This window comes from Somniosus microcephalus, chromosome 22 (assembly GCF_052327205.1).
Source record: "Somniosus microcephalus isolate GS21.2 chromosome 22, FLI_Smic_1.0, whole genome shotgun sequence".
Classification (NCBI taxonomy): Eukaryota; Metazoa; Chordata; class Chondrichthyes; order Squaliformes; family Somniosidae; genus Somniosus; species Somniosus microcephalus.
In genome coordinates, this window is record NC_141008.1 from 53,872,844 (window position 1) to 53,887,555 (window position 14,712).

At 43.7% G+C, this 14,712-nt stretch overlaps 1 protein-coding gene across 1 annotated transcript in view; it reads right to left on the minus strand.

The window, feature by feature from the left end:
- Positions 1 to 14,494, minus strand: part of rpa1 (replication protein A1) — a 55,051-nt gene extending 40,557 nt beyond the window's left edge. The window contains exons 1-4 of the mRNA XM_085964759.1: positions 14,305 to 14,494; positions 11,512 to 11,559; positions 5,009 to 5,081; positions 2,184 to 2,292 (exon numbers count right to left, since the gene is read on the minus strand). Coding sequence (XP_085820885.1) covers positions 2,184 to 2,292; positions 5,009 to 5,081; positions 11,512 to 11,559; positions 14,305 to 14,337 — 263 coding nt within the window. The 5' untranslated portion in view covers positions 14,338 to 14,494. The remainder of the gene's footprint in view (positions 1 to 2,183; positions 2,293 to 5,008; positions 5,082 to 11,511; positions 11,560 to 14,304) is intronic.
- Positions 14,495 to 14,712: the final 218 nt, after the last annotated feature.

Genomic DNA, 14,712 nt, shown 5'->3' on the forward strand with positions numbered 1-14,712 from the left:
ACAGGTTGGATAACAACATTATAATTGGGGAGTGTGGTGTGGTACAAGGTATGGAAGTTTTTTTCTGGCTGGGGGAGGGTGCAATGTTCACACTAAGCTGCGCAGCAGACTGGAAGTCCCACACAGGCCACTCACTGGCTTTTACATGGAAGAAACAGCGCATGCGTGAACATTTGAATGAGCTGCGCAGCCAGTTAAAGGGACCGCGCACAAACAAAAATTAGCGGGAACACTGGGTGGGCAGTGGTAAATGGAAGAACAGGGTTCAGATAAGAAAGCAATGAAAGAAGTTCACATTCTCAATTATGGCAAGTTGCTAAGCAACCATCACATTAACAACTGGCACAAGTAATCCACCAGTGGACTGGAGTGTTCTCCCTTACAAATGAATGTTAGCACAAGTCCAAATGGACTGCAAAATTGTTCAGTGAAATATAGCCAAATAAAAAGAAAATCAATGTCATGCTTGTTGTGGTTAATTAATTCCTGCTGTACATAACAATTCCCCCATTGTAGTCTGTCTGCTGCAGACAGCCAGCCCCATCTTCAATTTATCTGGGGCTGGACAAGTCCAACCTCCACTCGAGCAGCTCCAGGGAATTTCTCACTGACACGATAGATCAGTCATGGATGCTAAAATAAAGTTTGTACTTTTAGTATTAATTCTTAGCTACTCTCAGAAAACGGTTCATAATTTAAAAAAAAATATGTATGAATGGTAGTTGTCTGGGGCTTGTTCACTATTTTCTCCTTTTATTTGAGTGCAATAAGTGGTTAGGCTAAGACTATATTTTTGTTGGCTCTGGAAATACAGTATTGAGGAAGTTTGTTTTCATTGCTGTGTCCAAACTGAGAAAGCTGTCTCCAGAAACAGACACAATTACTTTAATGTATTGGTTTCAGACAGACATTCATTGGCTTCTCCAGTTTATCCAAATGTCTGGTTAAACCACATCTGCTGTAAGGCAGCTCACTGTACCTCTTGGCTCCCATCTTAAATAGTCTTAACTCCCTAGAGGCAGGTTTTAAAAAAAAAAAGATAAACTGAGATTTCAAATTGCGATTGCATATTTCATTCAAAGTTGAATATTGGAAATGTACAGTGCCACAACACATCAGCACTTCCAATGACAGGACATGTACCGTTTTATTATTTTGCAGCTCTTGTACTAAACACTATTATTTAAATCTTACCTGTCTCAGTGGGTTCAAGGCCTATTCCAGAGCTTGTGCACATAATTTAGGCTGACATTTCAGTGTAGTATTGAAGGACTGATGCATTGTCAGAGGTGCCAAAGACCGTCTGCCTGTGCAGCTTAAGAATCCATGGCTCCATTAAAGAGCAACAAGGGAGTTCTCCCAGTGTTTTGGGCAATATTATCTGTCAAGCAATACTACCAGACTAGCCGGTCATTCAGGTTTGTGGGACCTTGCTGGGTTTAAATTGGCTGTTGTGTTTGCCTGCATAACGGACTAGAAAGAAAAAACTTGCATTTATGTAACACTTTTCACGATCTCAGGATGTCCCAAAGCACTTTACACCCTTAAGTACTTTTAAAGTGCACTCATTGTTGTAATAATGGAAAATGCAGCAGACAATTTACACACAGCAATGAGATAATGACAAGATAATCTGTTTCAGTGAGTAGGTCGAGGGATAAATATTGGCCAGAACACCGGGGAGAACGCCCCTGCTCCTCTTCAAATAGCGGCATGGGATCTTTCACATCCGCCCGAGGGGGGGGGCAAACGGGGCCCGGTTGAACGTCTCATCCAAAAGACTGCACCTCCAATAGTGTACCACTCCCTCAGTACTACACTGAGTCAGCCTCGATTATGTGCTCAAGTGCCTGGAGTTGGACTTGAAGCCACAACCATCCTCAGAATGAGTGTGCTACCTCGAAGCTTTGGGACATCCTGGGGACATGAAAGATGCTACATAAATGCAAGTTCTTGCTTTAAACTTATTCGCAGATTGGATCCAGATGCACTGTCTCTGTCAATCTTCTTTGCTGTTCTTGAATCAGACATTAGGAAGTAAATTTGGCACTCATCCTCCAATTTTCTCCTCCTCCACTCCAGGTGAGAAGTACCCCATATTATATAGGGAATATCTCTACCATTTTAAGCATTAATGTATTTTTCACTGCTCACAAATACTACACATAGTCTATACATTGTACCTTCCATCTTTCATTGTATTACAGATGAACCGGTTGATCTGGCAGATGCAGTTTACGGCAATAAGGCCCTCATCGCCCATGTAGTTCAGTTGAGTTGCAAGTAGGAAAGCTAAAAGAACAAGGATTTTATTTCAAATCGATCATATCAATGCTTAATATCCAACTTCCCAATACATTGTAAAAGTTGCTGCCTCGCTAATATTTCAGGGGTATCTCTAACCACTCATCAATTTATCAAATGCTAATACTCTTTTCAAGTAATACTGTGCAGTGATTATATTAGTCAGAATTTTTATAGTATAATTACAGAATTGGATAGGAAGGGAAAATTTTGACTAACTATTTTTCATAAAATATTCCAAGTATTAGCAGGTAAATGTTCATAGGAACATAGAAGATAGGAGCAGGAGTAGGCCATTCAGCCCCTCGAGCCTGCTCCACCATTCAATGCGATCATGGCTGATCATCCAAATTCAGTACCCTGTCCCTGCTTTCTCCCCATATCCCTTGATCCCTTTAGCCTTGAGAAATATATCTAACTCCTTCTTGAATATATTTAATGTATTGGCCTCAACTGCCTTCTGTGGTAGAGAATTCCACAGGTTCACCACTCCCTGGGTGAAGAAATTCCTCCTCATTTCTGTCCTAAATGGCTTACCCCTTAGCCTTAGACTGTGACCCCTGGTTCTGGACTCCCCCGCCATCAGGAACATCCTTCCTGCATCTAGTCTGTCCAGTCCTGTCAGAATTTTATAAGTTTCAATGAGATCACCACTCATTCTTCTAAACTCCAGCGAGTACAAGCCCAATCGACCCAATCTCTCCTCATACGTCATTCCTGCCGTCCCAGGTAATTCATGCAATTCATTAACAATTAAACTTCTCACCAGTGCAAATTGCTCCATGCAGTACTTCTGTTAGAAGTATTGGTTACCATGATACATGTTAATGATCACCTTCCTGTTTTTCTTTGGAGTCTTGCAGAGCACCAATCTCCAACTAAAAAGGCCAGCAAAAACAACAACTACTACCACCAGTTAACGTATAAAACCGTCCCAAGATGCTTCACAACTGTGCAATCAGGTAAAAATGGACACCAAAACAAAAAAGAGATATTAGAGTAACCAAAAGCTTGGTCAAAGAGGTTGGTTTTAAGTAAGGATTTAAAGGAAGAATGGGAGGTGGAGGCAGAAGGGAATTCCAGAGCATGGGGCAGCTGAAGGCAAGACCACCAATGGTGGGGCGAATAGGGGTGCACAAGAGGTCAGAGTCAAGGGCTTAGAGTGATTTGGGACAGGGGAGTTAGAGATATGATAGGACAAAGCCATGAAAGGCTTTAAACACAAGGATGATAATTTAAAATTTGAGTCATTGGGGGACCACTGGCCAAATGTAGGTCAGCAAGGACAGGAGTGATAGGTGAGTGGGACTAACTGTGGGACTGAACATGGGTTGAGGCAATGTTGGGGGTGGAAGTAGGCATCCTTTATGATGGAGAGGACATGGGGTCAGAGGCTCAACTCGGGGTTGAATAGGATACCAAGATTGCGAATAGTCCAGTTCAGCCTAAGACACTTGCCAAGGAGTGGGATGGAATTGGTGGTGAAGGTATGGAATTCATGACAGAAACTGAAGACAATGAATTCAGTCTTCCCAATGTTTAACTGGACAAAATTGCAGCTCATCCAACACTGTCACATTTTTTGTCTTTTAATACTCCTGTGAAGCACTGTGGGACGTTTTACCACGTTAAAGGCGCTATATAAATACAAGTTGTTATTGTTGTTGGATAGCAGAACCAGCTCACATGAGCAATGCAGGTTGACTTTATCTTTGGCAAAGACTGGGAGCTCACTGCCTCTCAGCAACATTACCTGGAAACATGGTGCTCCCTTCCATATGTATATACTGATGACTTCCAACTATACCTTAACTACACAACTGCTGCCGCTCGCCAAACGTCAAGCTGTGGATAAGCCAGAATTTCCTCCAGCTAAACATTCGCCAGTTCAAAGCTAATTAGCTCAAACCATAAAAGTCCACACCCAGTTACTCGGTTAGGCTGAACTTGAAAATCCATGTGCAACCTCAGTGCTCTGCTCGACTTGGAGTCGAGTTTCAAACATCCAGTTATCACCAAGACCCTCTATTTCCACTGCCAAAATAAATCACCTGTACCGTCCCTACTGCACACCCACCATTGCTGAAACTTCATCCACATCGGTCACCTCAAGTTAGCTTTTTCCAAGCTTGAAGGTTCCACCTAACAAACTCCACCTCACCTCCCACCCTATTTTATCCCTCACAAAATGGCATTCATCCATCATCCCAGTCCCTGTCGAGCTGTGGCCGACCATCCTCTAGTGCAATGATTTCAAAACTGTCATTTACAAATCCTTCCACGTTCCATCTGCAACCCGTCCCTGCTCAACATCCGTTCTTTTAGGTTTGGACTATTGTGTGCTTCCTCCCCTCCATCCAGCTCCACTACAAGGCAGTCAATCATCACTGTTCTGCACTCAAATTACACAAAAAAAACACACTTGAGCTTGGCACATTTATCCCATTCTTTAAAAGCCTCCTCAAAATCTACATCTGCAGGCACGTTTTGTCATCAATTCCTGCTCCGTGTTTGTGAAGTGCCTTGTCATTATGTTAAAAGCATCAAAGTGGTGGAAGTAGTAGTTCCAGTTTAAAATTGCAGGAGCAAATCCATGAACCATTATTAGCATACTAATATGTTGCATAAAATTCAATGAATTGGTTGAACAATTAAATCATTTTTAGTTAGCTAATGCAAACAAATTCTGCTCTGCAATACTTACATGACAGCGTATGGATTCCATCACTCATTAGAACACGATACCTTGGGGGACCATTTGTAATTCGGCGGATACTCTATATAAAACAAGATAAATTGCTTATATGGTAGAAGCAATATTGGCTGTAAATAACAACTACATACTGAATTACAATTGATTTGCGCGAGAGTAGGCAGAAGGGGCCCTTTCCAATCTGCATATTCATCCAAACTAACTGGGATCACCAAAACTTAAGCAATTTAATGCTGCAGTTGCGGCAGGTGTGTTGGACCCCAATTTGGAGCCCACAAGCCAGAATCACAGGGGTAGAGTTTCTGCTGGTTTTTTCAGCCCAATTCTTCCGAAATAGGCATAACACGGACAAAAGATGGAGTAATTTTAAGCGCAAATTACGTTCAGCACGAATAGTTTCCACAATCGTTTGCACTAGTTTAAAAACCATCGCGCCAGAAGCCGGCCCCGCCCCAAGATGAAATAATCACCATTGGAAGTTTCTGCTAATTGCGCTCGTTTGGGGGGGCTTCGAGGAGGCTGTAAAAATTAAGCTGGTTCTTTTGGGTGCAAGGACACTAACAGGCACATTTTAACAGCTTTGCATGTAATTTTTTTTAATTTACTAAAAAAAAAGACAACTGTACCCCAATGTAACTAGCAAATGGTTGTGATTAGTTTTTTTGAAGTCCATTTTCAATCATTTAAAAATTGGGTTACTCGCAGGTGCTGGACTGACCGTGATTAAACATGCTTATGTTTTGTGATAAATCTATTTTCAGCTGTATTAATCAAACTGCACCAAGTTACCACTCAAATATACCAAGGAAATTTTTTTTGTTTTTGTTTTTTTTTTTAAAGCAATTTTTTTTAAATTACATTTTAAAACGCTGCCCAATTGCGCTGGTTCATGGCAGATTTTGCGTTTGCAATACGCGAATGAGTTTGAGCGGAAACTTGAGAAACAAAAAGAATTTCTCAAAACTAGTGCAACTTTGAGCGCAATTCGCGTCCGGATTGCCAATTGCGCCCAAAGCAGAAACTCTACCCCACAGTTTGAGGTCTATCCCCCCCGTGATGTCTCAGCTGCTCTAAGCTAGCCCACTCTGTTGAGCTATCTATGGTAATGAAAGAAAGACTTGCATTTATATAGCACCTTTCATGACCTCAGAACGTCCCAAAGCGCTTTACAGCCACTGAAGTACTTTTTGAAGTGTGGTCACTGTTGTAATGTAGGAAACGTGGCAGCCAATTTGCACACAGCAAGATCCCACAAACAGCCACGTGATAATGAGCAGATAATTTTTTTTTCTTCCAGTGATGTTGGTTGAGGGATAAATATTGGCCAGGACACCGGGAATAACTCCCCTGCTCTTCAAAATAGCGCCACGGGACCTTTTACGTCCACCTGAAAGACGGCACCTCCAACAATGCAGCACTCCCTCAGTACTGCACTGAAGTGTCAGCACAGCAGGGAAATATGAAAATAACTGAAGTTTCCCACAAAAAGAGGAACAAAAGAACACCCACACTCTGCTCATTGACCACAAAATATCTGCAGCAACAAAACCATTTTTTTAAAATAAGAGCATACTATCTCAAATACTTCTTTGTGGGCGAGGCGGGGAGCAAACAGGGCCTGCGAGGGAGCAGCGGCTGTGGGAGAAAATAAAGGTCGGTGATTTTCAGGCCCAGTGGAGCAGCGGCAGAATTCGAGAGTGACGTCACAGTACAGAAAGTGACTCCGGCGCAGGGGAAGAAGCTGATTGGCGAGTAGTGGGGGAGTGCTTTTTTCTCCTTCAATTTTAAGTTTATTTCTTTTAAGGTAGTTCATAGTTAAGGTAGTTCGGGAGAGCGAGAAACCAAGAGTTTAAATTTGAGGTAAGAGTTTTTTTTAATTTATAGTATGGCAGGGGACCTCAGTCCCGTGCATTGCACGGCCTGCAGCATGTGGGAATTCCTAGACGCTTCTTGCAGTCAGGATGACCACATGTGCAGTAAGTGCCAACGGTTTGGCCAACTTGAGATCCGGTTTTCGGAGCTCAAGCATCAGCTGGAAGCACTGCGGTGTATCCGCAAGGCTGAGAGTTACGTGGATAGCACGTTTTTAGACATGGTCACCCCGCAGCTTAAGAAAGTGAAGTCAGAGAGGGAATGGGAGACCACCAGTCAGAAGGGGGGCAGGCAGGTAGTCGGGAAAGCCCCAAAGTGCATCTCACTCAACAACCGTTTTTCTGTGTTGGAAAACGGTGAAAGTGACGGTTCCTCTGGGGAGTGCAGGCAGAGCCAAGTTCACGGCACTGTGGGTGGCTCAGCTGCACAAGGGAGGAGGAGTAAGAGTGGAAGGGCAATAGTGGTAGGAGACTCAATAGTGAGGGGTGCAGACAAGCGTATCTGCAGCCACAGACGTGACTCCAGGATGGTATGTTGCCTCCCTGGTGCCAGGGTCAAGGATGTCACTGAATGGCTGCAGGGCATTCTGAAGTGGGAGGGTGAAGAGTCAGACGTCGTGGTTCACATTGGTACCAACGACATAGGTAGAAAGAGGGATGAGGTCCTGCAACAAGAATTTAGGGAGCTAGGTAGCAGATTAAAAAGCAGGACCTCAAAAAGGTTGTAATCTCTGGATTACTCCCGGTGCCACGTGCTCGAGAGTGTAAAAATAGGAGGATAGAGCAGATGAATGCGTGGCTGAAGAGTTGGTGCAGGAGGGAGGGCTTTAGTTTCCTGGATCACTAGGTCAGTTTCTGGGGAAGGTGGGACCTGTACAAGTCGGACAGGTTGCACCTGAACCGGACCAACATCCTTGCGGGGAGGTTTGCTAGTGCTGTTGCGGGGGGATTAAATTAACTTGGCAGGGGGATGGGATACAGAGTGGAGCTATAGTAAGGGGGTGATGCACAGCCAAATATAGAGGAAAAAACAAGTCAGTCTGGAAGGCAGAGCAAATATGTAACGGCACAAGGGAGTATGGCAAGGCTGGATTGCATTTATTTTAATGCAAGGAGTCTTGCGAGTAAGGCAGATGAATTGAAGGTGCTGATGAACACATGGGAGTATGATATTGTTGCTATCAGAGAGACATGGTTGAGGGAGGGGCAGGACTGGCAGCTCAAGTATAGAATCTTCAGGCGAGACAGAGGGGGTGTAAAAGAGATGGGGGGTGTTGCAATATTAATCAAGGAGTCAATTACTGCAGTAAGGAGGGATGATATCTTAGCAGGTTCCTCTAATGAGGCCATATGAATAGAACTTAAAAACAAAAAGGGGGCAAGCACTTTGCTGGGAGTGTACTATAGGTCCCAAACAGTTAGGGGGAGATAGAGGAACAGATATGTAGGCAAGTCTCAGAAGTGTAGAAATAATAGGTTAATAATAGTATGGGATTTCAACTTCCCCCAATAATAACTGGGATAGTCAAGAGTGTGAAAGGCTTAGAGGGTGCGGAATTCTTAAAGTGCATCCAGGAGAGTTTTTTGAGCCAGCATGTAGAAAGTCCTACAAGAGAGGGGGCGGTACTGGACCTAATTCTAGGGAATGTAGCCGGGCAAGTGGTAGAAGTGTCAGTAGGAGAGCATTTTGGTGACAGTGACCATAATTCGGTGAGATTTAAGGTAGTCATGGAAAAGGACAAAGATGGACCGGAAAAGGACAAAGATGGACCGGAAATAAAGGTTCTAAATTGGGGGGGGGGGGGGGGAAGGCCGATTTTAATATGATAAGGCAGGATCTGACCAAAGTGGACTGGGATCAGCTACTTGTAGGAAAATCCACATCAGAGCAGTGGGAGTCATTCAGAAAGGAAATAGAGAGAGTACAGCGCCAACATGTTCCCGTAAAGGTCAAGGGTGGGACCAACAAGTCCAGGGAACCCTGGATGTGTCAAGGGATATACAAGAATGGATTAGGAAAAAAAGGGGAGGCTTTTGGCAGACACAAAGGACTAAAAACAGTGGAAGCCCTAGGAGTATAGAAAGTGCAGGGGGTACTTAAAAAGGAAATTAGGAGAGCGAAGAGGGGGCATGAAAAAACACTGGCGGGCAAAATAAAGGAAAATCCCAAGGTGTTTTAGAAGTATATTAAGGGCAAGAGGATAACCAGGGAAAGAGCAAGGCCCATTAGGGACCAAAGCGGCAATCTGTGTGTAGAGCTGGAAGATGTAGGTGAGGTTTTAAATGAATATTTTGCATCTGTGTTCACTATGGAGAAGGGCGATGTAGGCATAGAAATCAGGCAGGGGGATTGTGATATACTTAAACAAATTAGCGTTGAGAGGGAGGAGGTACTGGCAGTTTTAGTGAGCTTAAAAGTGGATAAATCTTCAGGCCCTGACGGGATGTATCCCAGCCTGCTGTGTGAGGCAAGGGAGGAGATTGCAGGGGCTCTGACACAAATATTCAGAGCCTCTACATGAGCTCCAGTAAGGCTTTTGACAAAGTCCCGCATTGGGAGACTGGTCAAGGTGGTAAGAACCCATGGGATCCAGGGCAATTTGGCACATTGGATCCAAAATTGACTTAGTGGCAAGAGGCAGAGGGTGATGGTCGAGGGTTGTTTTTGTGACTGGAAGCCTGTGTCCAATGGTGTACCGCAGGGATCAGTGCTGGGTTCTTTGCTGTTTGTAGTGTACATTAATGATTTAGATATCACGGTGGCATAGTGGTTAGCACTGTTGCCTCACAGCGCCAGGGACCCGGGTTCGAATCCGGCCTCGGGCGACTGTCTGTGTGGAGTTTGCACATTCTCCCCGTGTTTGCGTGGGTTTTCTCCGGGTGCTCCGGTTTCCTCCCACAGTCCAAAGATGTGCGGGTTAGGTTGATTGGCTATGATAAATTGACCCTTAGTGTTAGGGGGATTAAATACGTGGGGTTACGGGGATAGGGTGGGATATGTGTTGGTGTAGGGGTTACGGGGATCGGGTGGGATATGTGTCGGTGCAGGCTCGATGGGCCGAAATGGCCTCTATCTGCACTGTGGGGTTTCTGTGATTTCTGTGATATGAATGCAGGAGGTATGATCAGTAAGTTCACAGATGACACGAAAATTGGTGGAGTGATAAATAGAAAGGAGGGAAGCCTCAGGCTACAGGACGCTATAGACGGGTTGGTCAGATGGGCAGAACAGTGGCAAATGGAATTTAACCCTGAAAAGTGTGAGGGGATGAATTTTTGGGAGGACTAACAAGGCACAGGAATACACAATGAATGGTAGGACCCTTGGAAGGAGAGGATCAGAGGGACCTTGGTGAGCATTTACATAGATCCCTGAAGGCAGCAGGACAGGTAGATAAGGTGGTTAAGAAGGCATATGGGATATTTGCCTTCATTAGCCAAGGCATAGAATATAAGAGCAGGGAGGTTATGATGGAGCTGTAAAAAACGCTAGTTAGGCCACAGCTGGAATACTGTGTGCAGTTCTGGTCGCCACACTATAGGAAGGATGTGATTGCATTGGAGAGGGTGCAGAGGAGATTCACCAGGATGTTCCCTGGGCTGGAGTGTTTCAGCTATGAAGAGAGACTGGACAGGCTGGGGTTGTTTTCCTTGGAGCAGAGAAGGCTGAGGGGGGACCTGATTGAGGTGTACAAAATTATGAGGGGCATAGATAGGGTAGATAGAAAGGAACTTTCCCCCTTAGTAGAGGGGTCAATAACCAGGGGGCATAGTTTCAAGGTAAGGGGCAGGAGGTTTAAAGGGGATTTGAGGAAAAACTTTTTCACCCGGAGGGTGGTTGGAATCTGGAACTCACTGCCTGAAAAGGGTGGTAGAGGCAGGAACCCTCACAACATTCAAGAAGCATTTAGATGAGCACTTGAAATGCCATAGCATACAAGGCTACGGACCAAGTGCTGGAAAATGGGATTAGAATAGACAGGGCTTGATGGCCGGCGCAGACACGATGGGCTGAAGGGCCTCTTTCTGTGCTGTATAACTATGACTCTAAAAATCACTGGATTTCTCCATTCTACTTTGCAACTAAACAGAGATCTCAACTGGAACCATTATTAACATGGCACATTTCAAGCAGACCTGGGTGTTTTTCTACAGGGGTAAAGAGAAAAACACACTGAGCTGCTCAAGAACCCCAAGTACGAGTGTCAAGAGCACCACTGGCAGTGGGCTGGGAGTAGTATGCCTCCTCACCTTTTTCCTATGAATAGTATGATACTACACAAATGGGGGCGGGGGAGAAAACTAGAACACGCAACTCTAACATTTTATGACAAAAACTATTTTTCATTTCGTGAATTAAGTCCACTGCACCAAAAAGTGGAAGAAGTTAGCAGCAGGTTACACACTGGGCAAAAGAACTGTCGTGACGAGTGGTGTATTATTGTTCACACTCAGAATCCAGTATTTTCATTGCTTCTGGGACTTGGTTTTATGCTAAACTGTGGTACTGAGCTGCAAATCATGTTGCACACAGTTAACTGGAGACATTTACATGATGTGCAATGCCAAATCAGTTGACCTAATTATAAGGCAGTAACACGCAATAGAAAATAACATACTTACAATAACTTGTAAAAGTGGCTGTGAAGGAGTTCCACCTTGAACAATTGACTGTAAAACAAAGTTGAAGAGTTATTACTCAAGGGATGAGAGTTATCCTTTTCACAGGGATTACAAACTAACAGTCCTTTGAGTTGCCATAAAGATGTTTTAACACGAGATTATTCACAAACATTACACCTCAGTGCTTTAGTTGCTGCAGCATTTCTTTTCCAGTTAGGAAGGCACTGCCCACCCTTGAGCACCTCCCCCAAATCCCCATCATCAGAATTCAGATTGCAGACATGAATCGAAGTCTCATCACTGCATGCCACTGCAAAGCAGGGCATAAAAACTATTGCACCACTGCCCCTTTCATTTTCACAAGTATCTGGATTTTCACTCAACTGACACATGAAATTAAGTAAAAAGGTTTTCTGCAATGTGTTGTGCCTAAATGCTCTAATTAGAACTTTCAAATTACTGTACATTTATGGCTCCCATTTAGATTGCATTCACTAAAGGATTGTTGACATTTTCCTACAGTAATGTCCAGTACATTTTCAGCTTTTAACACTAGATACTTGGTTTCAGAGTGGATGATCACTCCCTAAGCAGACTTCACATCTCCTATGATCTGCCCAATGTGTCGGCAAATATAATGAGACACACAGATTTTGAACAGAAACCCTTGCCACTATTGCAGCTTACTGGAATATTTCACATGCCACTATTGCAGCTTACTGGAATATTTCACATGCCACCATGTGACATCCATGTCTTCATTAGGTAGTTGAAATTTCAGCTAAAAAGACAAATTTATTTAACACTAAACAGGTAAATGAACAGTGTCCCTTCAGCAACCTGGGCCCCAAGCTCTGAAATTCCCTCCCTAAGCCGCTGTCTCTCTCTACCTCTCTCCGCCTTAAGACCGACCTCTTTGACCAAGCTTTTGGTCACCTGTCCCAATATCTCCTTTTTTAAATGAGCTGACTTTTGTTCCTCAATATTTCAGAATCTCCCATCATGTTGAACTGGATAATTCTGTGATTGCTGTCCCCCCAAAGCTGCCACGACTTCCATTCCCTGGATGAGGTCTGGGCCACCTATTACCCAATCAAGGAAGCCACTAAAGGTGGTGCACTTGCATAGTTTCATGAAGCAGCTGTGCATTACATTTGCCAACTTGGACACCAAACTACTTTGGTATTCCCAGTTTAAATTTGAATTGAAGTTCCCCATTAAAATAACCTTACAGTTTTTATATATCTGTTTTATCTCTTCATAAATGTAACTGTCTTCCTCCTCTTAACCTGGTGCTCTGTAACATACTCCTCGTGTTAACTTTGTCCTTTTAAAGATGTTCAAGCTGGGTTGTTCATCGTGTAACTTTATAATCTCCCAGATGCCCCCAACATATAGGTTTCCACCAACTCCTTTCTATCTTTCCTGAACACTACATCTCTGTGTGCTGTACTCGTTGCGTTACCAAAATTTGACACGGAGCCGCAAAGGGGCTAGCTTCAAAGAATTGAGGGAAGAGCTTAAGCAAACTAATTAGAGATGGGGAAAAAGCTGGGGTGTGGGGCTAAATTGGACAGCTCTTTCAAAGAGCTGGCACAGATGTGACCGGTCAAATGGCCTCCTTCTGTGCTGCAAGATTCTGTTCTATGACCCTAAAAGTTTCTGAACAACAAACTCATCTTTCTCTTTCAGATACTTGACTAACCTATAGGGCCATAGAAGGTCACAGCACAAAATAAGCATATGCAGCCCATTGTATCTGTGCACGATCTTTGCCAGAGCAATCCGAAACTATTTACTATACCTTTGTGTGCAAATTGTCTGCCATGTTTACTGACATTAACAAGTGAGGACACTTCAAAAGTTCACTCACTTGTTATGGCTTTTTGGTATGTTGGGAAGTCCTGAGGACATGAAAGGCACTACAGAAACAAAATCTTTCTGTCACCTAGATTTTCCAATCAGAAACTCTTGTAGTTAACCATTTATTTTAAAATAACCCTAAAACAGAAAAATCTAGGCCTTTATCTACAATTGCATATTTTCTCATGCAAAAAAAGTCCAGCAATATTACTGGTGTGTGTTTTCTTTTTTAAAAAGTTTAACAGGAAAAACTGGAAATTCACAATACTTGTAAAAAGGAACAAAAAAAAACTTGCATTTCTATCACACCTTTCATGACTACCGGATGTCCCAAAGCGCTTTACAGTCAATGAAGTACTTTTGAAGTGTAGTCACTGTTGTGATGTAGGAAACGCAGCAGCTAATTTGCGCACAGCAAGCTCATAGAAACATAGAAAAATAGGAGCAGCAGGCCAATTGGCCCTTCGATATGATCATGGCTGATCCTCTATCTCAGTAACAAATTCCCGCTCTCTCTCCATACCCCACAAACAGCAATGTGATAATCACCAGAAAATGATAGGATTTATACCTGAAAGATTAACCTAATTCAAGAGAATTGTGAGGTTTTAAAGGTGATTAATTTTGGCCAAAATTAAACTCTTGCTGTGGCTGCTCCTCTGGGGCCTGGTGCAGAGGCTTCATTCGGTATCCGACCTCCCATTTACAGCAAGCAACAATAACTGCACCATTTTATAATGTTCTTGTGCTTTTTTTTAATGCCACCCCCTTCCCCTCTCTCAAAGCATCGGCACATTTGGCCAAATATTAATTACATGAAATACTAATTGCGACACCGATCGGTTACATGACGAAGTAATGGTGGAAATAAAACAACCGAACTGGATTTTTCTGAAGGTAAAATTTTTTTTTGCTGCGGACGGTACGCACCGCTATGGCTCCTTCTGACAGTCTGATCGCCATCCTTTCGCCCGCTTTGAAACTCCTCTCCTTCCAAACGTATTAAAAATTCTCGAGAGCGCTCTCACTTTCACTCTGGCGCCAAAAATCACCACCCCGACGCGCGCTCGAGCTGTCCGGCGTCGCACTCACTGGCAACGCGCAAGCGCACTGAGTCTTCCTGGCCGCCAGGTCGACTTCATTTCCTTTGGTGCGCATGTGTGGTGCCTATACCTCGAGGGAGGGGGGACGTACATTGCGTGATGACGTTTCAGCAGTTGGTGGAAGCGTGAGAGTTTTGCTCGACGTCATGTCTGAACTGTGAGAAGAGGAAAAAAAAACACAATTTTTCCCCATCTTTCAGTTCTGGTACCATCCTTGTAAATCTTTTTTTGCACT